Consider the following 21,673-nt stretch of genomic DNA (forward strand, 5'->3'; position numbering starts at 1 on the left):
ATATATATATATATATATAGAGAGAGAGAGAGAGAGAGAGAGAGAGAGTGAGGCTACTATGCTATCGGAAGCACGGAGCCTTCCATGCTTCCAGCTCGTTTTCGATGTTGCGACTTTCGAATCGTCGATCGGCTCCGCTAAACTTGATCTAGAGTATTTGGAGTACCTAGAAAATAAATTTTATTATTTTTCGATATCATTTGCCTAGTGATCGAATGGGCTCAAAATCAACAAATTTCAATAGCCGTAGTGAGCCGTTCGCAAGTTTAACGGTGTAGAAATATCCAAATCACGTGAAATTTTGATAGAAAATTCTTTATACTATATAAAACAAGATCAATATCTTTGATTTAAAATTTTAATGTCATATTATTATATTTTGTAAGATTTTTATTTTCAGCCGTTGATTTTGAGCCCCTTCGTTCACTAGGCAAATGATATCGTAAAATCATAAAATTTATTTTCTAGATACTTCAAATACTCTAGATCAAGTTTAACGGAGCCGATCGACGATTCGAAAGTCGCAACATCGAAAACGAGCTAGAAGCACGGAAGGCTCCGTGCTTCCGATAGCATAGTAGTACCTTATATATATATATATGTATATATATATATATATATATATTATATATTATATATTATATATAAAGGTTGAGATGAAATTATTGCCGACAAAATTTGCCTTCAAGAAGAGATTTAAATTTATAATAGTACTTTAAATATATCGTGTTTATCATTATATATATTTTTGTTACATTAAATACAATTTGATTAATTGCTCATGGTTTTAACTTATTTATCTATTCTTTTTTTTTCTTTCGGTCTATTAATTTTTTAATTTTACAAGTAATTTTTAATTTTTATTTTTAATTATGTTATTTTAACCGTAATTCAATTAAAGTTATCCTTGCAGATTTTAGCGTAACATGGCAGGAGGGCATAATTAAATGATTTTTAATTTTTATTGAATACATATATTTTACAATGGCCGATGATTGAATAATAATTAAATCATGGATTTGATGTTAAAATTTAAATATAAAATTATTTATAAGAAGCTGGATGAAAGATTGAGATTAAAATTAATATTTCTTCTAAAAATTTTTATTATTTATTAAATACCTTTGTAAAAAAAGAAGAAGAAATTTTAAATCGGTTCATCAATAATTTTATGATTTATTTATTTATTATAATTTATAACTGTAGGTTTGGCTCTTCCGTAAACAAATTAAGTTTATATATATATATTATATTTTATATTATATATTATATGAGTAGGAACTACTGTGCTTATTAGGAGCACCCTTATATCGTAACTTTGTAAACACCTATCAGTTTTGATGGGTGGCTAGAAAGAGAGAGGATAGAAATATGAGAGAAATTGGTGATTTAATTTATATTCTCTGTTGATTTCTTCTTCAAATATTTTTTTCTTTTTTTTAACCATCCATCAAAATTAATGAAGTGATAGAAAGTAGAAGCAAGAGCTGCTGTGCTCATAATAGAACAGTAGCCGTGCGTTATATATATATATATATATATTAATATAATATATATATATATAATATAATTAAAGTTGAATTTATATTATGCACCAAACTATTGGTGCTATTAGTTTTTGATACTTGGATTAAAAATATGCGGTTTGTGATGATGGTGGAACCTTTTAGGGTTTTACTATGTATGCTATTAGTTTTTTAGTATTGGATTAAAAATGTGCGGTTGTTGATGATATGAATTCTTTTAGGATTGAGTGGGTGGTTTAGTTTAGTTGAATGGCATATAATAAAGGGTAAACATTAATCAGAAGAGTTAATCTAACGGTTTAAAAAACTCGATAGCAGCCAAATTTTGGTGCTACGATAGTGAACAAGAAAAAGAAAAAATTGAAGACACTTAATTTTTTTCAATGTCTCTTGTCTTCTCACTTTTGATTGTAATTAGTATGATATTCTAGAATTGGAACTAAACTTAGTGAGAAATAAAACGGCAATTTTTAGATTCCGAGGAACAAATAACATGCATCACTGCTGTATATTAATGCAGGGACGTGGAGAAAGAGGAAGAGGTGGTGCTTCCCAACGGCATCAGGTACTACGAGATGAGAGTCGGCGGTGGCGACACCCCGCGGCAGGGAGACTTGGTTGTAATAGAACTCCAAGGTAGAGTAATTAGAGACAATGGAAGCGGCGGCAGCGGTGTGTTTGTGGACACGTTCGGGGAAGGGAAGAGGCCGCTGGCGCTGGTGATGGGGTCGAGGCCGTACACGAGGGGGATGTGCGAAGGGGTGGAGTACGCGCTGCGGTCGATGAGGGCCGGCGGCAAGCGGCGGGTGATATTGCCACCGGAGCTCGGGTTCGGGGACGACGGCGCCGACTTCGGTTCGGGTGTGCGAGTGCTGCCAGGAGCCACGCTCGAGTTCATTGTGCAGGTTGACAAGGTGTCCATTGCGCCGTCTTGAGGTCCTCCTCAGGTGCCATTAATAAGTAGTAGGTAGAATTTAAATCATCCTTTTCTCTCTTTCTTCCGTTCAAAACTATGTAATCTACTGTTTGGATCACTCAAGTGTTTAAACTCGTACAAGAATTTTCACTTCGTTGTGCGAATAAGCGAAGCTGAGCCCATGTAGGTGCACTTCTCTCTTACTCTCCTGAACTAAGTCTCTTTTGTGCTCCATGTAGGGCTAAATTTTAGAATAAAAGCATGAGAGTTTTAGTTTTACCAAGTGAAGCCTATTACATTTGTGAAAGGTGTTAGTAAAATATATTAGATAATCATAGAGTAGAATAAAAAATATTCTTATTTTTATACTTCATGAAAATTATTAGTTCATTAATAAAAATATAATAATTCTTTACAAGCTGTCAATACAAGTAGCTTGATAAATTAGTAACAAACTTTCAATTTCGAAATAAATAGTATGTTTATATTAATGACTAAAACTAATAAGATTAGAAATAATATCAGTAAGATTAGGCATGATCTTAACTTAATGGGTTGACCGAATAGAATAGTATTAGAAAATCTTGCGATTTCAGAATTCGAGATATATCTAATAATTTTCACCTTAGCTTAAATTGTCCGTCTTCTTTGTCAAAACCTGAAAGAGCTCCTCCCCAAAGAGCTCCTCAAGTGCTGCTTCACATACAAACTAAGTCTATGGAATATTGAACTTCGTCATGGAAAGAGGCTTAATAAACAAATCTGTGGGATTCTCTAGAATGCTAATCTTCTTCTTTTCCAATAACGGCTTTTGCAACTATCCACTACAAAAAAATGGCGGTCGCAGAGGCGATTTTTAGTCATCCTAGAAGTGGTTTAAACCGCCTCTACGAACCGTAGAGGTGGTTTTGAAATCCGCCTCTAGACTGCCGACATAGACATCGTCTCTATAATATAGAGGCGGTTTTGATCGACCGCCGAGGGGTGCTTAGAGAAGAAGCTTTGGAATTGCACCATTCCATATGTGAAAGTCTTGTAGAGAAACAACGAGGAGCACAAGGCTACCTAGGAGTTGGAGAGCGCAACGCAAGAGCGCTTTCCTCATCATTTTTAGATATAGGATTGAGATATGGATTCTAAGTTTCACGGATGAAACTTCTCTTTTAGATACTGGTAATGAAAATTAAGTACTGATATTCAATAGTAAGATTGGCTGGGAGAGCTCTCAGATTTTGCGAAACTTCTCTTAAGTAGCAGTTTTGAAGGTTGAGTACCGGTACTGAAGTTTGTGTACCAATACACAATTGAAAGTTGGCTGAAATATGGTTCAGATTCTGCGAAACTTCTTCTGGGGTACCGATAAAAATGGGATATAACTGTACTGAAATTAGGTTATCAGTAATCAGTTTTGCTAGAACTAAAATTTCATTGGTTACAATTTTTTTGTTTGATGGGCTTTAATGGATTTGTAGTATATCTTGATACCCCTCATCCCCTCTCTTCTTCTCATTTTCTTTTCTACACTCTCCTCTCCATCACCATCATCTTCTTCTTTTCTCTTACTCTCAATTTCTCCCAGTCCTTCGAGTCCACACTAAACTCATCGGCTCACCCACTCTCAATATATTACTCAGTACTTTTTGGAGTTTTGGGTCCGAAGACTGTTTTCCTCTTATTCTCTCCAATAAGATCGGCCGAATACTAAAGTCATGAGTCTCGTGGGGGCGTCCGGAGTTACAACTTCCAAGTCGAATCACCGTATCTCCATGAGCAACTGTGGCTAAATCATAATCATTGTTGCGAGGTTCTCCACGAATTTTCTACTTAGTACATCGGCCACCACATTGGTTTTTTTGGCAACATGGTTATATCATAATCCTTCAACAGTTTAAATCACTTTCGTTGCCTAAAATTCAACTCTTTTTGAGTGAATAAGTATTTCAAACTCTTGTGATTTATATAAACCTCACAACGTTCTCCATACAAGTAGTATCTTCATAGCTTGAGTGTGAAGGTCACCGCCAGTAGCTCCAAGTCATAGGCCGGATAATTTGCTAATAATTCTTCAACTGTCGAGAGACATATGTAATGATCTGCACCCGCTGCATCAACACGCAGCCAAGATCATGCCACGACGCGTCGCTGTACACTACAAAGTCCTCTCTCGCAACTAACAAGACAAAAAAGAGAAGCTGTTGTCATGCCCTAGGTTACGACGGCCTTGGGAATGGTAATTGATCCGCCGCATGGGAAGCCTCGTCCATACGAAGCGTAAAGACCCTATAAAAGCAATTCTAGAGGCTACAACTTACAAATATTTGAGCTAGAATATAAAGTAACTAGAATGTGCAGCCATGCTATACATACATCACATCCAAGTACGATAGCATCTCCCAGATAATTGTAAATAAAGTACATCATAGTTGGCCAACCCAGTCCAATATGTACAGTATGCTATCTCCAAACGCTAGCCTCTATCGGGTCCTCCACTAGCATGTCCAACACGGAAAGTAGACGCTATCTATCCTATGATACCTTTAACTCGATCAGAAGCAACAACAGATACAAAGGGCTCTGAAAAAGAAAACCACAAGAGGGCATGAGAACTATTATAAAAATAGTCCCAAGTGGGTACTGTCACTGACAACAACAACTTATCCACTAGGTCTACTAGATGCAAGAATAGAGAACTATAACTAAACTGTAAAGTAGGATATACAAGTATGAGCTGGAAAGTAAATCTATAGCTATCATACCTCTATACTACAGATGCTGGAATAGAACTCATAAATAGGATGTATCAACTAACACTAGGTTAGTAACAACCATAACCCAATCTTATTGACTCACTTGAGAGTCCGTTCAAGCCTGCGCCTATCTACTCCCACGGCACAACTCTTGCAGGTAGCCCATTAATATATAGGTCGCCTACCAGGGCTGCTGTAACATTAACGCGAAAGCCTATGTCTATTTTGCATTATTTAGCATGTGAAGATGCTCTGTTGACATAGTTGAGATAATAGTAGTTTTCCTGATATATATGTTGAGCGGTTATACTATTAGCATATTGAATTATACATGATTGCATGTGTGTTTTTCTTATCTGAGATTGGATTGAGATTAGTATGCCATCAGTATATCGAGTTGGTTACAATCATCTTGCATTCTCACTATTAAAAATATCCTTACTTGATTATGCATGAGATAAATAAATTTAGCACATGCCACGGTCAATGTGCGGTGTTTGATAGTGGGCAGTATTTATTAATACACTATAGAATTGTGCTAGAGGGTACCGAGATAGTACTAGTGTGGTCTTTTTAATCATTGCATTGATTATCGCCTATAGTTGCCATATTGAGCTTGACAGAGATATGTGATATAATACTTGGTGGGGTCGCGCTCCTTGAGTGCCTTACTAAAGTAGTGGCAACTGATATAGATGAGCTAGATATCTTGCATGTTGGCGGACCATTGGATAGAGTGGTAACCAGGCATGAGGTGAGCGTGGGCATGACCAAACTTATTAGTCGGTCGATGTGATTGGGTTATGTAGCATTATTTTATCCTGTATTTAGTTGGTGCATGTAATATATGATTTACGATTTTGAGGAGTAGTATAGAGGCATGACAGTGGTAATTTATTTTCAGCAGTTATATCTTGTTATTCATACTGTTCAGTTTACTATTGTTGCTTCTAATAGATCTAATGGTGTAGATCATTGTTGTCATCGATTGTACCTACTGAAGACTGCTATTCAGTAGTTCTCATGCCCTCTTTTGTTGTTTTTCTTTTCATAACCCTCAGTGCTAGCGACTGATCAAGATAAGGGGATCGTGGTATAGTTAGCGGCTCCTACCCTATTGTGAATGAGTAGAGGAGGGCCACCAGTAGATATTTACTTTATATAGCAGCTTGTACACTTATGAATTGGCGAGGTCAATGTAGGTTGTATGTACAACTTATTTTGGAGTTGTTGGGATAATGTATGTACATGTGTGCTATACTTGTTATATTATTCATAGACTGATATTTGTTTAGTTGTGGACTTCTGATGCATATTCTATTTGTACAGGTTGTTTATGAGCGCTTCGTACGTGCGGGTTCTGTCCTCGTGCATACGACAGATCTACTGGCGCACCCAAGGGCTTCCGCTATGGCCCGGGGCATGACAGCTACAACACTTGCCGATGACAGAGCTTGCTTACAGCAATAACTTCTAAGCAACAATTAGGATAGCATCCTATGAAGCGTTGTATGGCAGGAAGTGTTGATCTCCATCGCATTGGAGAGAGGTCGGCGAGATATCTAGCTTTGACCCAGATATAGTACAAGAGGCTGAGGGGAAGGTGCGAATTGGGTGTTAAAAGCTATTGACGGTGCAAAGTCATCAACAGAGCTACTTTAACAATCACCGACATTAGTTGAAGTTTAGCGTTGATGACCATGTGTTCTTGAAGGTCTCTCCAACAAGAGGAGTAAAGTGATTAGATATACAAGGTAAGTTAAGTCCTCACTATATTGAGCAATTTGAGGTGTTGGAGCGAATCGGCACCCTGGCTTATCAGGTTGCATTATCCACGAGTTTAGCAGGAGTACACGACGTATTTCATATGTTGCTACTCCGCAAGTATATATGTACCCAATTCGACCTATGTGATCAATTATCTACCTTTGGATCGAGTTGCAGGAGGATTCGAGCTACGAAAAATATCCCGTTATCATCTTCACTCGACAAGAGATGGTATTGCGGAGTAAAAAATATAAATAGTTTGTAACCACGCCTAACCCAAAAAAATAAAATTAATATATAGTCGGGTTTTAATTACTATAAGTCCGCCACACCTTTTTTGTTCGGAAATACTACATATCTTCTCATTCTTGGGATAGATATAACTATAGGAATAAGTAGGGATATATAATTAATTTTGTGTTTAGGTAAGAATTGTGTTATTACTGAGAATAAAGAAATTGTGTTTGGATGATTAAATTGGAATAATTGGAACAGAGGAATTATAATATAAAATATAGGGACTTCACCAATTAATTATAATCATGCTATTAGTAAGAGTCCGGCTACTATACTATCGATAGTACCAAGCTCTTGGTACTATCAAATTTTCTGCCGTTAAATCTACCCTTTGATCATTTGCACCCGTTAGACTATATTATTCAACTAACCACACATTCAACCCTTGGAGTCTACTATCATCTTAACCATACATCCATTCATCCCACGGCCAAAAACTTTATAGAATTAAGTGCTTGATACTATTGATAGTATAGTAGCATAATTCCTATTAGTAAATAGTATTTAGGAAGTTTATTTGTATAGTTAGGATATATAAATAGAAGTAATCATTAATTAGCAATTAAGTTTGCTAATAAATTATTAGATTAATTGGTAATTTACTAACTTAATTGGTAAATTATTACTTAATTTGTTATATACTTGTCTTAGTTCGGTAATTAGTTAATAAGTTAGTTCTCCATTAACAATTTGCAAATATAAATTGACGGAGAAGAATTTTAATTAGTAATTAATTACTTTACTAATTTGTTAATTAGTTCCATTCTTAAAAATAATTAATTAAAGAATTAACTATGTGATAATATATAAAATATTAATTAATAAAAAACACAATAACTTGTTTTCTATCTTAAATTACTAAATTAGTTAGTTAGTCATGAAAAATAAATTATATTGATAATTATTTCAATAATTATTTAAGAAGTTAATTATTATTTGAATAAAAGGAGGGATAAAGAGCTTGAATAACTATTCCATAGGGAGACGGAGATAGTAATTCACCTTAAGGTTTATTTCAGAATAACCCATTGAGAGAGGAATAACTATTCGTGCTGTCTTATGGTAGAATTAGGAAGATAAAGACTGTTATTTTATCCCTAAACCAATGGGATTGGGGAGGATTTAAACCCTTTAAAGTGGAGTTTGGTTCGGGATCTCACTTGGGAATAAGCCGTTGTTGCTCCCTTCGTTTCCAAATGCTGTGTTTGATACCTGAGAACAGTAATTCTCGGGTTCCGAGAATAAGTTGGTATTAATTTTAATTATGGTATTAAATCATTAAATAGTCTAATTAATATATTTAAATCATTATTCACTGTCTAATAAATAAATTAATTATTATAATTAATTAATTAATTAATTACCAGTAGGCCATTGGCCTGATCTTTTCCAGGATATCAAAGGGCCCGAAGTAGCAAGACGAGAGTTTGAGGTTCCTTCGCACTGCCACAGTGTGTTGACGGTACGGTTGTAGCTTCAGGTAAACCAAATCGCCTACCTTAAACTCTCGATCCACCCTGCGGTGGCCAGCAAACTGCTTCATTCTATTCTGAGCCTTCAGGAGGTTGTCCCTTAACTTTTTTGTCATTGCTTCATTATGTTATGAGCCTTCAGGAGGTTATCCTTTATCTCTTTTGTCATTGCTTCCCCCTTTCCCTAGCCTAATCTGCTGCCTCACTCACGAAGTTCTGCTCAAGACTGACCATCATGTAGCTCGATGGCGGTTTCACATACAAGGCCTGATAGGGAGTCATCCCAAGTTGGATGTGGTGGTTCGAGTTGTACCACCATTCTGCATGTGTGATCCATTTATGCCATCCCTTGGAGTGTTGGAAACACATACACCGTAGATAGGTCCCTAGACACCGATTAAGCCTTACTTTTTGCCTGTCTGTCTGGGGGGTGATAGGTAGAACTCATGTGTAGCTTAGTCCCCAATGTCTTGAACAATTCTTACCACATCTCACTTGTAAAGATCCTATCCCTATCAGAAACGATCTTTTCCGGTAACCCGTGTAGTCTGTACACTATGCCGAAAAATGCTCTGGCCACTTCCGAAGCGATATAAGGGTGAGTGAGAGGTATAAAATGCACATACTTCGTGAATCGATCAATTACCACCATTATAGAATCCTTCCCTTCCGATCTTGGTAGTCCTTCTATGAAGTCTAAACTCACTTCATTCCAAGCCTGTTGAGGAACGGGTAGCGGTTGTAACAGCCTGTTGAGGAACTGGTAGCAGTTGTAACACCCTAGCATAGGGTTGATTGTCGCATTTGTTCTGTATGCACACTATATAGTCCTTCACCATTTTCTGTACATCAATCTTGAGCCCTGGCCAGTGAAACACCTACTTGATCCTTCTATATGTATGTTGTTGTCCTGAGTGACCTCCTAAAGATGAGTCATGCATTTCTTGGAGTGGCTTCTGTTCTAATCTCTCCTTTTGACCCGACAGACAGCCTTCTTTTATATCGTAGTAACTCCTGTGTATAGGAGTAAGCTCTTTGGCGGTCTGGTTATATTGTCAATTGAGCTATTAATCTCTAACATTCTTCATCTTCGTAATAACTGTTGGTTACCTCCACTATCCAAGCTGGAATGGACGCTGAGATGGCTTGAGTGCTACTCTCCTCTATTCCTCTGCGTGATAAGGCATTCGCCACTCTATTTTCTCTTCCTTTCTTGTATTGTATTACATAGTTAAGTCCCATCAGCTTCAACATCCTTTTCTGTTGGGTAGCCATGTTGATCCTTTCCTCCATTAAGTGTTTTAGGCTTTCATGATCTATTCTGATGGTAAACTGCTTCACACTTAAATAGTGTCGCCACTTAGACACTACCATTAGTATGGCGAGAAATTCCTTCTCATATGCAAATAGTTTGAAATTCTTCTTGCCAATGTCCTTATTCAGGTAAGCCAATGGTCTCCCTTCTTGTGTCAATACGGCCCCTATTCCTTGATCGCAAGTGTTTGCCTCTACGACAAAAGGTTTAGAGCAGTCTGACATGGCGAGCACAGGGGCTTTCATTATTAGCTTCTTCATTCTGTCAGAAGCTTCCTGCACCACGGTTGTCTTGTGAGGGCCAAAATTTTTTCCTATATAAATTTTACATCTTTTTAAATGTTATTGTAATGTATTGGAAATCTCTCTCGAGCTAATTGTGACTAAAGTGATCACAATAATGCAAAAATGAAAATTAAGCAATCTTAAGCCTAATTAGAAGCTTGAGATTAGTCCTTGGCACATTTTGGAAATGTGAGAATGGATAAGAATGGAATCGAAGCGGCAAAAGAACTCCAATTGCTGAAGTTACCTTAATGCTGAAATTTTGGGTCAATTTGGTCAAAAATAGTCAATTTGATGCCAAGTTGGAAATGGAATGCTTCCAAATTAAATTGGTAGCTTGGGAAGGTTACTTGGAAGGTTTGTGAAGAGTTGGAATGAAATTGAAATGAGTGGACTAAGAGAAAAAGAGGGTGAAGCAGCTGGTGATGCTGCTGCAGCTGATGCTGTAGCCTGTACCGGTACACATCCGTGTACCGGTGCAGCAATTACGAAATTGCCAGGACTGCAATGCAGTTTTGTGGAATTAAAGGGTTTAAGTGCAATTTTCCATCCTTATCACTTAGCCCCTTGTTGTGTACACCTGTCTAAGTATCTGAACCTTCTTCTCTCTCTTTCTTTCATCTCTTTTTTTCTTCTCTCTCTAGGCTACGAAGGGTTGAGGAAGAAAGGTTGGCAGCTGGTGGGGTGTTGTGGACTGAAGTGAAGCTTTGATCCAAGTAAAGAATTCTTGTTGATTGGAGTTGCTCTATAACCTGGATCAGCATCTAATCAAGGTAAACTTGATTAGTACTTATTCATAGATAAGTTGATTGCTTAAAGAGGAGATTTATATGGATTTCTTGCTATGGGCAGCTTGGACTCTTGGAGCTGAATGAAATTTGAGCTGAGCACCATTTGAGGGATTTTCGAATTCAGGTAGGAATGAGGTTTAATTCCTGATTAAGAGTGTTTCTAGCTGCTATATGTAGAAGTTAAAGAAAATTACTTCTATGTTGAATTGTAAAGGGTTAAAGGAAAAAGGCCTGGACTCGAAGGTTGATGGATTGATGTGTTGATGCTGCCGAAATGCAGGGATGGACTAATTGAGGCTGTGAGCAAGATAATTGAGCAGCAAACTAAGGTAAACTCAGTCCATATTGGATTATAGTCTAATTAGTTGCTTTAGAATGGATCGAATTGATTGTTCTTGCTGAAAATTCAGACTTGGAGCTGAAAAATTGCAATCTTGGTAGAATTTGGTGAATTCCTGCAGCAGTGACCCTTTGGTATAGCTTTTAACTAAGTAATATCAATTATTAAGTAATTAACCTGGAGTTAATTACATCTGAACTGATTTTCCTGAAGGAATTGCTGCGAGTAGTGGAATAATCGAAGCTTTAGCTGAGTGCAACCTGATTGAAACCTAAATTAAGGTAAATTGGGTTCATGCTTGATTATAATTAAACTAATTATCTTAGAGATGATGTTTATATGGAGTTGTTGTTGCTATGAGTGACGGCATTAGAGTTTTGAACTGCTGGTAGCTGCCAAGTGAAGTGAATTCTCTGGTGCAGTCCTGCTGTCCGAGTTGTGAAGTAGGGCTGAAATTGGTACTTCAAGTGAGTTTTCTTGATACTTCAAGTTGAATAAAGAGTATGGTAATTGATCCTAGCTCAGCTGAGCTTTGAGGGTAATAGTTGTTCAAGGAAAAGATTAAATGCTGAAAAATGCAGCATAGATGAGATTTCAGCTTAGTGCTGAAATCAGCATTGAGCTGATCATGTATACGTATACGTGGATACTTGGAGTTGGAATGCAAGTTTTGCTGAAAGTAAATATAATGTCGGTTCAATCTCTTTTTTTGCTTTATAAATGAAAGTTAAACACGCTTGAAAGTCTAAATTGACTTCCCGACAGGTCGTCGATGCGCTAATTTCGGTAGAGACCGTTCTAGTTCCATTGACACTCAGTCGTGAGAGATAGTCGTCGACACATCTCGAGATATCGATCTTAGTTGAGTGACACCACTACAGGTGGGTGGTGCTATCCGAAGTCTTTGAATCACCTTTTATGTCTATGGTTTTCCATTGAGCATATTACTTGTATTCATGCATCATAGGGTAGTGATATTATGCAAGTGATATTTAAATATGTGAATGCTTATCAATGTTGAGAAAATGTGTACTTAGAATGTGGACATGGAACCCTATGAATGTATGGACTATAGCAATAGTAAACTTGGTGACATTCAACTAAAGATTTGGTTAGCATCGAGAAATGAATTTGTGAAACTAGTATAAAGAACTAGTTAGAGTAAAGTGTGACAGTGTTTGTCAGTTGAATCCTCTAAAGGGGGATTAGATCATACTCATATTTGTTTGGCTCAAGTGAGGTCGCTCCTCCTTGAACGATGAGCTCCGGAGTAGTCATATTTACTGGACCAGGAGGTGCGTCTCCCCCAGTTGACGGTCCCATCGGGTGTAGGTGCGTCTCCCCGATATTTGGGATAGCGTCAGTGAGTAATTGTTAACCAGAGGGTTAACCAAAATGAATTGGGTAAACTCAGTAAAAGCATGCATGCATGTTTACAGTTTTCATATATTGCTTTCTTCCACCTTTGTAAAGTCATTGTAGTAGTACATTTATAGTTGGTTACTATCTGTTTTACCTTTCTTGCCTACATATGCTTGAGTAGACCTAGTTGGTGAGTCGGCGAGGTCGGCGGCCGAACCCACTGGGAACTTTCTTGTAGTTCTCACACCACTAACCATACAGGTTCCAGTGCGAGTGTTGTTGCCGAGGATCGCGGCAAGGGCCCTGCAGCTTAGCTAGCTGACACCAGAGTATAGTAGTTACCATTTTGAGTTCATGTATTAGCCATTTTGATGTACAGAGACATGTAAATGAAAATATTAGAGAGTTTGTAAATGACTAAATGTTTCAGTTATGTAAAGTTTTAAATTACAGTGAATTTCAGTATAGCTAGCTTACTATCACTTGTGTTGTTGCTTGCCCTCGTGCAAGCCATGTATATTAAAATGTTATCCTGAGAATTGTTTATTTCTTTATACATGTATTCATTGTTGTTGAGCCTTGGGCGGACAGAGGAGTTTCTGTCCGTTCGGCATCTGTGTACGGGCCCGGATCGACCAAATTGGCGATAGCGGGACGTGACAGATGAAGTGGTATCAGAGCAAGTGATAGTGAATGTCTAGGATGACCTATGGGACTTAGGATTGGAAACCTAGGAACCAGGAACGTAAGTGGCGTGAATCAAATGATAGCGAAAGCTAAACAAATTGGGTTAGTTGTTAGTAAGTCTCTAATGTTAATTAGGGGCTGATCCAAGTGTTATTTATATGCAACTAAAAAGAGTTATGTTGGTGGCCAATAACATAAAGCTAAGGGTTGAGTATAAATATGCTTGATTGCTTTCGCCTGATTGGTTTTGTTTTACTAATGTGAATTGTTCGTTTCAGGAGAATGCCACCGCGACGTGCGACGAGATCCACTCCGGCATCACCTCCTGAGGTGCCAGAGCAGTCTGGGTCTGATGAGGTTCGGGAGTTGCGTGCCTAGGTGAGCACGTTAGTTGGGGCTATGCAGAGACAGGAGGAGCATATAAAGAGTTTACAGGATCTAATGTCGCGACAGGCGACAACAGCAGTACCTGGGAGTCAGGATGTACCTGTATCTGAGGCGCCGACGATCGTGCCTCCTATTCCGCCGACTGTATCTCCAGTGGTTTCTGGGATCTCTGATTCTGACTTGACTGCGACAGAGGCCGGGCGCGTGCGATTTGTAAAGGTACTCGAGGCATTTATGCGATTTAATCCGCCTATATTTGACGGGAAAGAAGCAGATTCGTGGGTATTGGAGACATGGTTTACAGCGATGGAGGCATTATTTGAGGACATTTACACTCTGGAAAGGGACAAGGTTCCGTTGGCAGCGCACTGTTTTGAGAAGGATGCTCAAATTTGGTGGCAAAAGACCAAGAAGAAGCGGGCATCATACCTACCACCGCTTACTTGGGAGGAGTTCCGAGAGATGTTATTCATGGAGTACTTTCCCGACAGCGATAAAAGGAAAATGAAAAAAGACTTCCGCAAGTTGAGACAGGAAAACCGTTCGGTACAAGAGTACGAACGGGAGTTTACTCATTTGGTGAACTGTGTACCTGGTATGGTTCATACGGATCGAGATCGGGCGGAGTACTTTGAGCGAGGGTTGCGACCTGACATATTCAGGACAGTCAATGCTCTGAAGTTAAAGACATTTGAGGAGGTCCTGGATTGAGCTCTTTGGATTGAGCGCGGAAATGCGATTGGGCGTGATGAACGTGAATCGTTTGAAAGAGATCGAGAAAGGGAAAAAGAAAAGAAAAGGACTACTAGTGGTGCCGGGGGACAGTCGAGCTCTAAACGGCCCCCTCGGTATCCACGTTCTCAGTCGAGGTATCAGGGACCTCAGAGATGTGTGATTTGCGGCGGGAATCATCGAGTGACGGCTTGTCCACAACGGGATGGTAAATGTTTTAAGTGTGGTCAGCCGGGACATATGATTCGTGACTGCCCGAGAGGAGCATCATCTGCACCGTCGACAGCTTCAGTTCAGTCGCCCTCCAGACAGCGTTCTGGTTTACCACCTGCTATGTCAGCTGGACGTTCTTTTGTACCACGTCAGTATGAGCCACCCCGACCTGCACCGAGTACTCGTACAGAGGAACCTCGATCTGCACCGAGTGGACGTGTATTTGCCGCTCAGATAGAGGATCCTGCCGTGGTTGACGATGTCGTGGCAGGTATTGTTTTACTTCATGGTATTAGATCTTGTGCATTATTTGACACTGGTGCATCTCATTCATTTATCAGTAGTTTATTTACTAAAACACATGATATTGAGATTTCGGATAGACCAGATGCCTGGTGGGTCTATGCTCCTGAGCACACGTTTAGTGTTCACGAGGAGTGTGCGGCGTGTCCAGTTCAGGTTGGAGATTGGATTATGCCAGCTGATTTGCTAGTGTTGAAGCAAATGAAAGGTTTTGATATAATCCTTGGGATGGATTGGCTTACAAAGTACTATGCCACGATTGATTGCGAAAGTAAAATTATTACTTTTCGTGAACCCGGGCAGAAGGAAGTTGTATATCGAGCGTGCAAGAGTTCGCTCTTTGCACTAACTGTATCATCGACGAGGGCCAGAAAGTTGATTAGTAATAGATGCCCAGCCTATTTGGTGACTGTAGTGGAGACTCAAAAGGAACTTCCAGCACTGAGTGATATTCCAGTGGTTCGAGAGTTTCCTGATGTATTTCCTGCGGAGTTACCGGGATTGCCACCGGATCGAAAAATTGAGTTCGTTATTGACTTGGTTTCCGGGACGGCGCCAATTTCGAAGGCTCCATATAGGATGGCACCTGCTGAGTTGAGAGAGTTGAAAGCTCAGTTACAGGATTTGATGGATAAAGGCTTTGTGAAGCCTAGTGTATCACCCTGGGGAGGTCCAGTTCTATTTGTAAAGAAGAAAGACGGAATGTTTCGTCTTTGTGTTGATTATCGTGAACTGAATAAGATCACAATTAAGAATAAATATCCGTTGCCACGGATCGATGATTTATTTGATCAGTTGCAAGGTTCACGGGTGTACTCGAAGATTGATCTTCAATCAGGTTACCACCAATTGAAGATTAAGCCAGAGGATGTACACAAGACAGCGTTACGCACTCGTTATGGTCATTACGAGTTTACGGTGATGCCCTTTGGACTGACCAATGCCCCTGCAGCATTTATGGATCTGATGAACAGGATCTTTAAGCCGCTGTTGGATCAGTGTGTGGTGGTATTTATAGATGATATCCTGATCTTTTCTCTAAGTAATGAAGAGCATGAAGAACGCTTGAGAATAGTTATGCAAATTCTTCGAGAAAAACAGTTATATGCCAAATTGAAGAAATGTGAATTTTGGCTGCGAGAGGTCGCATTTTTGGGGCATGTGATTTCTGAGGGTGGTGTAGCTGTTGACCCAAAGAAAGTAGAGGCAATTAAAGATTGGCCTCGCCCGACGACTGTTCCAGAGATCCGCAGTTTCCTTGGATTAGCAGGGTATTATAGGCGGTTCGTGGAGGGATTCGCGAAGATTACTACTCCACTAACGCGTCTTACACATAAAGGAACCAAATATGTGTGGAGCGAAGAATGTGATCGTAGTTTTCGGGAATTGAAAGAAAGGTTGACGTCGACTCCTATTCTGGCCTTGCCGATTTCAGGGGAGAGTTTTGTGATCTACAGTGATGCTTCCTACAGTGGACTTGGGTGTGTGCTTATGCAGGGTGGTCGAGTGATTGATTATGCGTCTCGCCAGTTGAAGAACTATGAAAAGAATTATCCTATTCATGATTTGGAATTGGCAGCGGTGATCTTCGCACTGAAGTTGTGGAGACATTACCTTTATGGCGAGCATTGTGAAATTTATACTGATCACAAGAGTCTGAAGTATTTATTCACCCAGAAAGAGCTGAATATGCGACAACGCCGGTTGTTAGAATTGTTGAAAGATTATGATGTTAATATTCTATACCACCCAGGAAAAGCAAATGTGGTTGCAGATGCACTGAGTAGGAAGTCAGTGGAGAACTTAGCTATGATGATTACCCACCAACCGTCATTGTGGAAGGAAATGTGGCGGTTTGACCTTGAGGTAGTAGCTCCAGATGTACCAGCTATTCTTGCTGCCCTAGTTGTTCAACCGACTTTGTTGGAACGGATTAAAGATCGGCAATCTTTAGATCCATATCTCCAAAAAGTGCAGTGTGAAGTTGAGAGCGGGCGAGGGGATGATTTTACAGTGGGATCTGACGGTGCACTTCGATTTTGCAACCGGTTGTGCGTACCTAAAGACGAGGAAATCCAGAGGGCTATATTACAGGAAACTCATCAGTCACCTTATAGTATACATCCAGGTGGCACTAAGATGTACAAAGATCTTAAAGTGCATTATTGGTGGCCTGGAATGAAGAAGGATGTTGGACAGTTTGTGGCGCAGTGCTTAACGTGTCAGCAAGTGAAAGCTGAGTGTAGATTTCCCGCGGGAAAGTTACAGAGCTTGCCTATTCCAGTCTGGAAGTGGGAGAACATTGCGATGGATTTCATTGTTGGATTACCTCGATCACAGGCTGGACATGACACCATTTGGGTGATTGTTGATCGACTGACGAAATCGGCGCATTTTTTGCCAATTCATGCTACTTGGTCAGGGGACAAGTTAGCACAGGTGTACCTCAACGAGATTGTGAGATTACACGGAGTCCCGACGTCGATTGTATCTGATCGAGACCCGCGGTTTACATCTCACTTCTGGAGGAGTTTGCAGGATGCTCTCGGCACACGGCTCGACTTTAGTACAGCTTTTCATCCTCAGACTGATGGGCAGTCTGAGAAGACAATTCAGATTTTGGAGGATATGCTACGGGCGTGTGTACTTGACTTCAGAGGGAGTTGGCATGATTCCTTAGCGATGGCTGAATTTGCATATAATAATAGCTATCAAGGAAGTATCGCAATGGCACCGTTTGAAGCTCTCTACGGGAGAAAGTGTCGATCCCCTATCCATTGGAGTGAAGTCGGAGAAAGAATGGTTCTTGGTCCTGATGTACTCCAGGAGGCGGAGGAAAAGGTACGCCTAGTCCGCCAGAGGTTGTTAACGGCTCAGTCACGACAGCAGAGTTATGCAAATAAGCGCCGAAAGAATTTGGAGTTTGCGGTTGGCGATAAAGTGTTTTTGAAAGTGTCGCCAATGCGCGGGATAAAGAGATTTGGTGTTCGAGGGAAACTTAGTCCTCGATACATTGGACCTTACGAGATCCTAGAGCGAGTTGGAGCAGTAGCTTATAGATTGGCTCTACCGCCGAAATTTGAAGGAATTCACAATGTATTTCATGTTTCGAACCTCCGAAAATATGTGCACCATTCAGGGCATGTTATGGAGTACGAGCCTGTAGGTCTACAAGAGGATATGACCTATGAAGAGTATCCGGTATGCATCCTTGATCGTGATGTGCGAAAATTACGAAATCGCACTATTCCCTACGTGAAAGTACAATGGAGTAATCACTCAGGACGAGAGGCCACTTGGGAATTGGAAGAAGCCATGCGTGAAGCCTATCCCCATCTTTTCATCCAGGAAACTTGAGGTATGAATTTAAGTTTCGAGGACGAAACTATTTAAGAAGGGGAGATTGTAATGTATTGGAAATCTCTCTCGAGCTAATTGTGACTAAAGTGATCACAATAATGCAAAAATGGAAATTAAGCAATCTTAAGCCTAATTAGAAGCTTGAGATTAGTCCTTGGCACATTTTGGAAATGTGAGAATAGATAAAAATGGAATTGGAATGGCTAAAGACATCCAATTGCCATTTTGACTCGAAAACTGAAATTTTAATCAACTTGGTTGAAAAGGATCAAATTGATGTTAAATTGGAAATTAGTTGCTTCCAAATTTATTTGATAGACCGGGAAGCTTCTTTGGATGATACTAGATGTGCTCGAATGAAATTGGAAGTAACTAGTAATATTCAAAGCAGGGTGGAAGAGAAAAGGGGCTGATTTTAATGCTGCTGCCAGAAAATTCTGCAAGTGCAGAATTGTATTGTGTACCTCAGTGAGGTACAGGTGTGTACCTCAGTGAGGTACTAGCCTATAAATTTCAGCAGGACTGAAATGCAATTATGCTGATTTCAAGGATTAAGTTGCAATTCTTTGTCCTTATCACTTAGCCCCTGGTTGTGTACACCTGTCTAAGTATCTGAACCCTCTTCTCTCTCTTTCTTTTATCTCTTTTCTTCTTCTCTCTCTAGGCTACGAAGGGTTGAGGAAGAAAGGTTGGTAACCTGTGGGGTGTTGTGGACTGAAGTGAAGCTTTGATCCAAGTAAAGAATTCTTGCTGATTGGGGTTGCTCTATAACCTGGATCAGCATCTAATCAAGGTAAACTTGATTAGTACTTATTCATAGATAAGTTGATTGTTTAAAGAGGAGATTTATATGGATTTCTTGCTATGGGCAGCTTGGACTCTTGGAGCTGAATGAAATTTGAGCTGAGCACCATTTGAGGGATTTTCGAATTCAGGTAGGAATGAGGTTTAATTCCTGATTAAGAGTGTTTCTAGCTGCTATATGTAGAAGTTAAAGAAAATTACTTCTATGTTGAATTGTAAAGGGTTAAAGGAAAAAGGCCTGGACTCGAAGGTTGATGGATTGATGTGTTGATGCTGCCGAAATGCAGGGATGGACTAATTGAGGCTGTGAGCAAGATAATTGAGCAGCAAACTAAGGTAAACTCAGTCCATATTGGATTATAGTCTAATTAGTTGCTTTAGAATGGATCGAATTGATTGTTCTTGCTGAAAATTCAGACTTGGAGCTGAAAAATTGCAATCTTGGTAGAATTTGGTGAATTCCTGCAGCAGTGACCCTTTGGTATAGCTTTTAACTAAGTAATATCAATTATTAAGTAATTAACCTGGAGTTAATTACATCTGAACTGATTTTCCTGAAGGAATTGCTGCGAGTAGTGGAATAATCGAAGCTTTAGCTGAGTGCAACCTGATTGAAACCTAAATTAAGGTAAATTGGGTTCATGCTTGATTATAATTAAACTAATTATCTTAGAGATGATGTTTATATGGAGTTGTTGTTGCTATGAGTGACAGCATTAGAGTTTTGAACTGCTGGTAGCTGCCAAGTGAAGTGAATTCTCTGGTGCAGTCCTGCTGTCCGAGTTGTGAAGTAGGGCTGAAATTGGTACTTCAAGTGAGTTTTCTTGATACTTCAAGTTGAATAAAGAGTATGGTAATTGATCCTAGCTCAGCTGAGCTTTGAGGGTAATAGTTGTTCAAGGAAAAGATTAAATGCTGAAAAATGCAGCATAGATGAGATTTCAGCTTAGTGCTGAAATCAGCATTGAGCTGATCATGTATACGTATACGTGGATACTTGGAGTTGGAATGCAAGTTTTGCTGAAAGTAAATATAATGTCGGTTCAATCTCTTTTTTTGCTTTATAAATGAAAGTTAAACACGCTTGAAAGTCTAAATTGACTTCCCGACAGGTCGTCGATGCGCTAATTTCGGTAGAGACCGTTCTAGTTCCATTGACACTCAGTCGTGAGAGATAGTCGTCGACACATCTCGAGATATCGATCTTAGTTGAGTGACACCACTACAGGTGGGTGGTGCTATCCGAAGTCTTTGAATCACCTTTTATGTCTATGGTTTTCCATTGAGCATATTACTTGTATTCATGCATCATAGGGTAGTGATATTATGCAAGTGATATTTGAATTTGTGAATGCTTATCAATGTTGAGAAAATGTGAACTTAGAATGTGGACATAGAACCCTATGAATGTATGGACTATAACAATAGTGAACTTGGTGACATTCTAACTAGAGATTGAGTTAGCATCAAGAAATGAATTTGTGAAACTAGCATAAAGAACTAGTTAGAGTAAAGTGTGACAGTGTTCGTCAGTTGAATCCTCTAAAGGGGGATCAGATCATACTCACATTTGTTTGGTTCAAGTGAGGTCGCTCCTCCTTGAACGATGAGCTCCGGAGTAGTCATCTTTACTGGACCAGGAGGTGCGTCTCCCCCAGTTGACAATCCCGTCGGGTGCAGGTGCGTCTCCCCGATATTTGGGATAGCGTCAGTGAGTAATTGTTAACCAGAGGGTTAACCAAAATGAATTGGGTAAATTCAGTGAAAGCATGCATACATATTTACAGTTTTCATATATATTGCTTTCTTTCAGCTTTGTACAGGCATTGTAGTAGTTACATATATAGTTGGTTACTATCTGCTTTACTTCTTTTGCCTACATATGCCTGAGTAGACCTAGTGGGTGAGTCGGCGAGGTCGGCAGCCGAACCCACTGGGAACTTTTCTATAGTTCTCACACCACTAACCATACAGGTTCCAGTGCGAGTGTTATAGCTGAGGATCGCGGCAAGGGCCCTGCAGCTTAGTTAGCAGACACCAGAGTTTAGTAGTTTACCATTTTGGTTTCATGTTACACATTTTGATGTATTGAAACATGTAAATGAATGTATTAAAGAGTTTGTAAATAACTAAATGTTTCAGTTATGTAAAGTTTTAAATTCCAGTGAATTTCATTGTACAGTTAGTTTACTATCACTTGTGATTGTTGCTTGCCTTCGTGCAAGCCATGTATATTGAAATGTGATCCTGGGAATTGTTTATTTCTTTATACATGTACTCATTGTTGTTGAGCCTTGGGCGGACAGGGGAGGTCCTGTCCGTTCGGCGTCTGTGTACGGGCCCGGATCGACCAAATTGGCGATAGCGGGA

The 21,673-nt window shown here is 39.5% G+C and overlaps 2 protein-coding genes and 2 long non-coding RNA genes across 4 annotated transcripts; all 4 read left to right on the plus strand.

The window, feature by feature from the left end:
• Nucleotides 1–2,046: 2,046 nt before the first annotated feature.
• LOC109704458 (peptidyl-prolyl cis-trans isomerase FKBP17-2, chloroplastic-like) lies at nucleotides 2,047–2,596 on the plus strand (the record flags this gene model as incomplete). Its single annotated transcript, XM_020225194.1, has 1 exon — nucleotides 2,047–2,596. A coding segment is annotated over one exon (415 nt), but the record flags the coding sequence as incomplete, so codon positions are not given.
• An 8,416-nt stretch (nucleotides 2,597–11,012) lies between these two features.
• On the plus strand, nucleotides 11,013–11,430 carry LOC109704455. The gene is made up of 3 exons (XR_002214384.1): nucleotides 11,013–11,097; nucleotides 11,177–11,239; nucleotides 11,330–11,430. It is a non-coding gene; the product is annotated as an uncharacterized LOC109704455 (long non-coding RNA).
• A 2,473-nt stretch (nucleotides 11,431–13,903) lies between these two features.
• On the plus strand, nucleotides 13,904–14,602 carry LOC109704457. The gene has a single exon (XM_020225193.1). The coding sequence runs from the start codon at nucleotides 13,904–13,906 to the stop codon at nucleotides 14,600–14,602; it is 699 nt and encodes a 232-aa protein (XP_020080782.1).
• A 5,090-nt stretch (nucleotides 14,603–19,692) lies between these two features.
• Nucleotides 19,693–21,151, plus strand: LOC109704456. Its single transcript, XR_002214385.1, has 4 exons — nucleotides 19,693–19,784; nucleotides 19,864–19,931; nucleotides 20,018–20,117; nucleotides 20,416–21,151. It is a non-coding gene; the product is annotated as an uncharacterized LOC109704456 (long non-coding RNA).
• The last annotated feature ends 522 nt before the right edge of the window (nucleotides 21,152–21,673 follow it).

This window comes from Ananas comosus, unplaced genomic scaffold, assembly GCF_001540865.1.
Source record: "Ananas comosus cultivar F153 unplaced genomic scaffold, ASM154086v1, whole genome shotgun sequence".
NCBI lineage: Eukaryota > Viridiplantae > Streptophyta > Magnoliopsida > Poales > Bromeliaceae > Ananas > Ananas comosus.

Bases quoted from the DNA above. Each gene is read 5' to 3' on its own strand.
- LOC109704457 (XM_020225193.1), top strand. From the start codon at position 13,904: ATGCAGAGACAGGAGGAGCATATAAAGAGTTTACAGGATCTAATGTCG.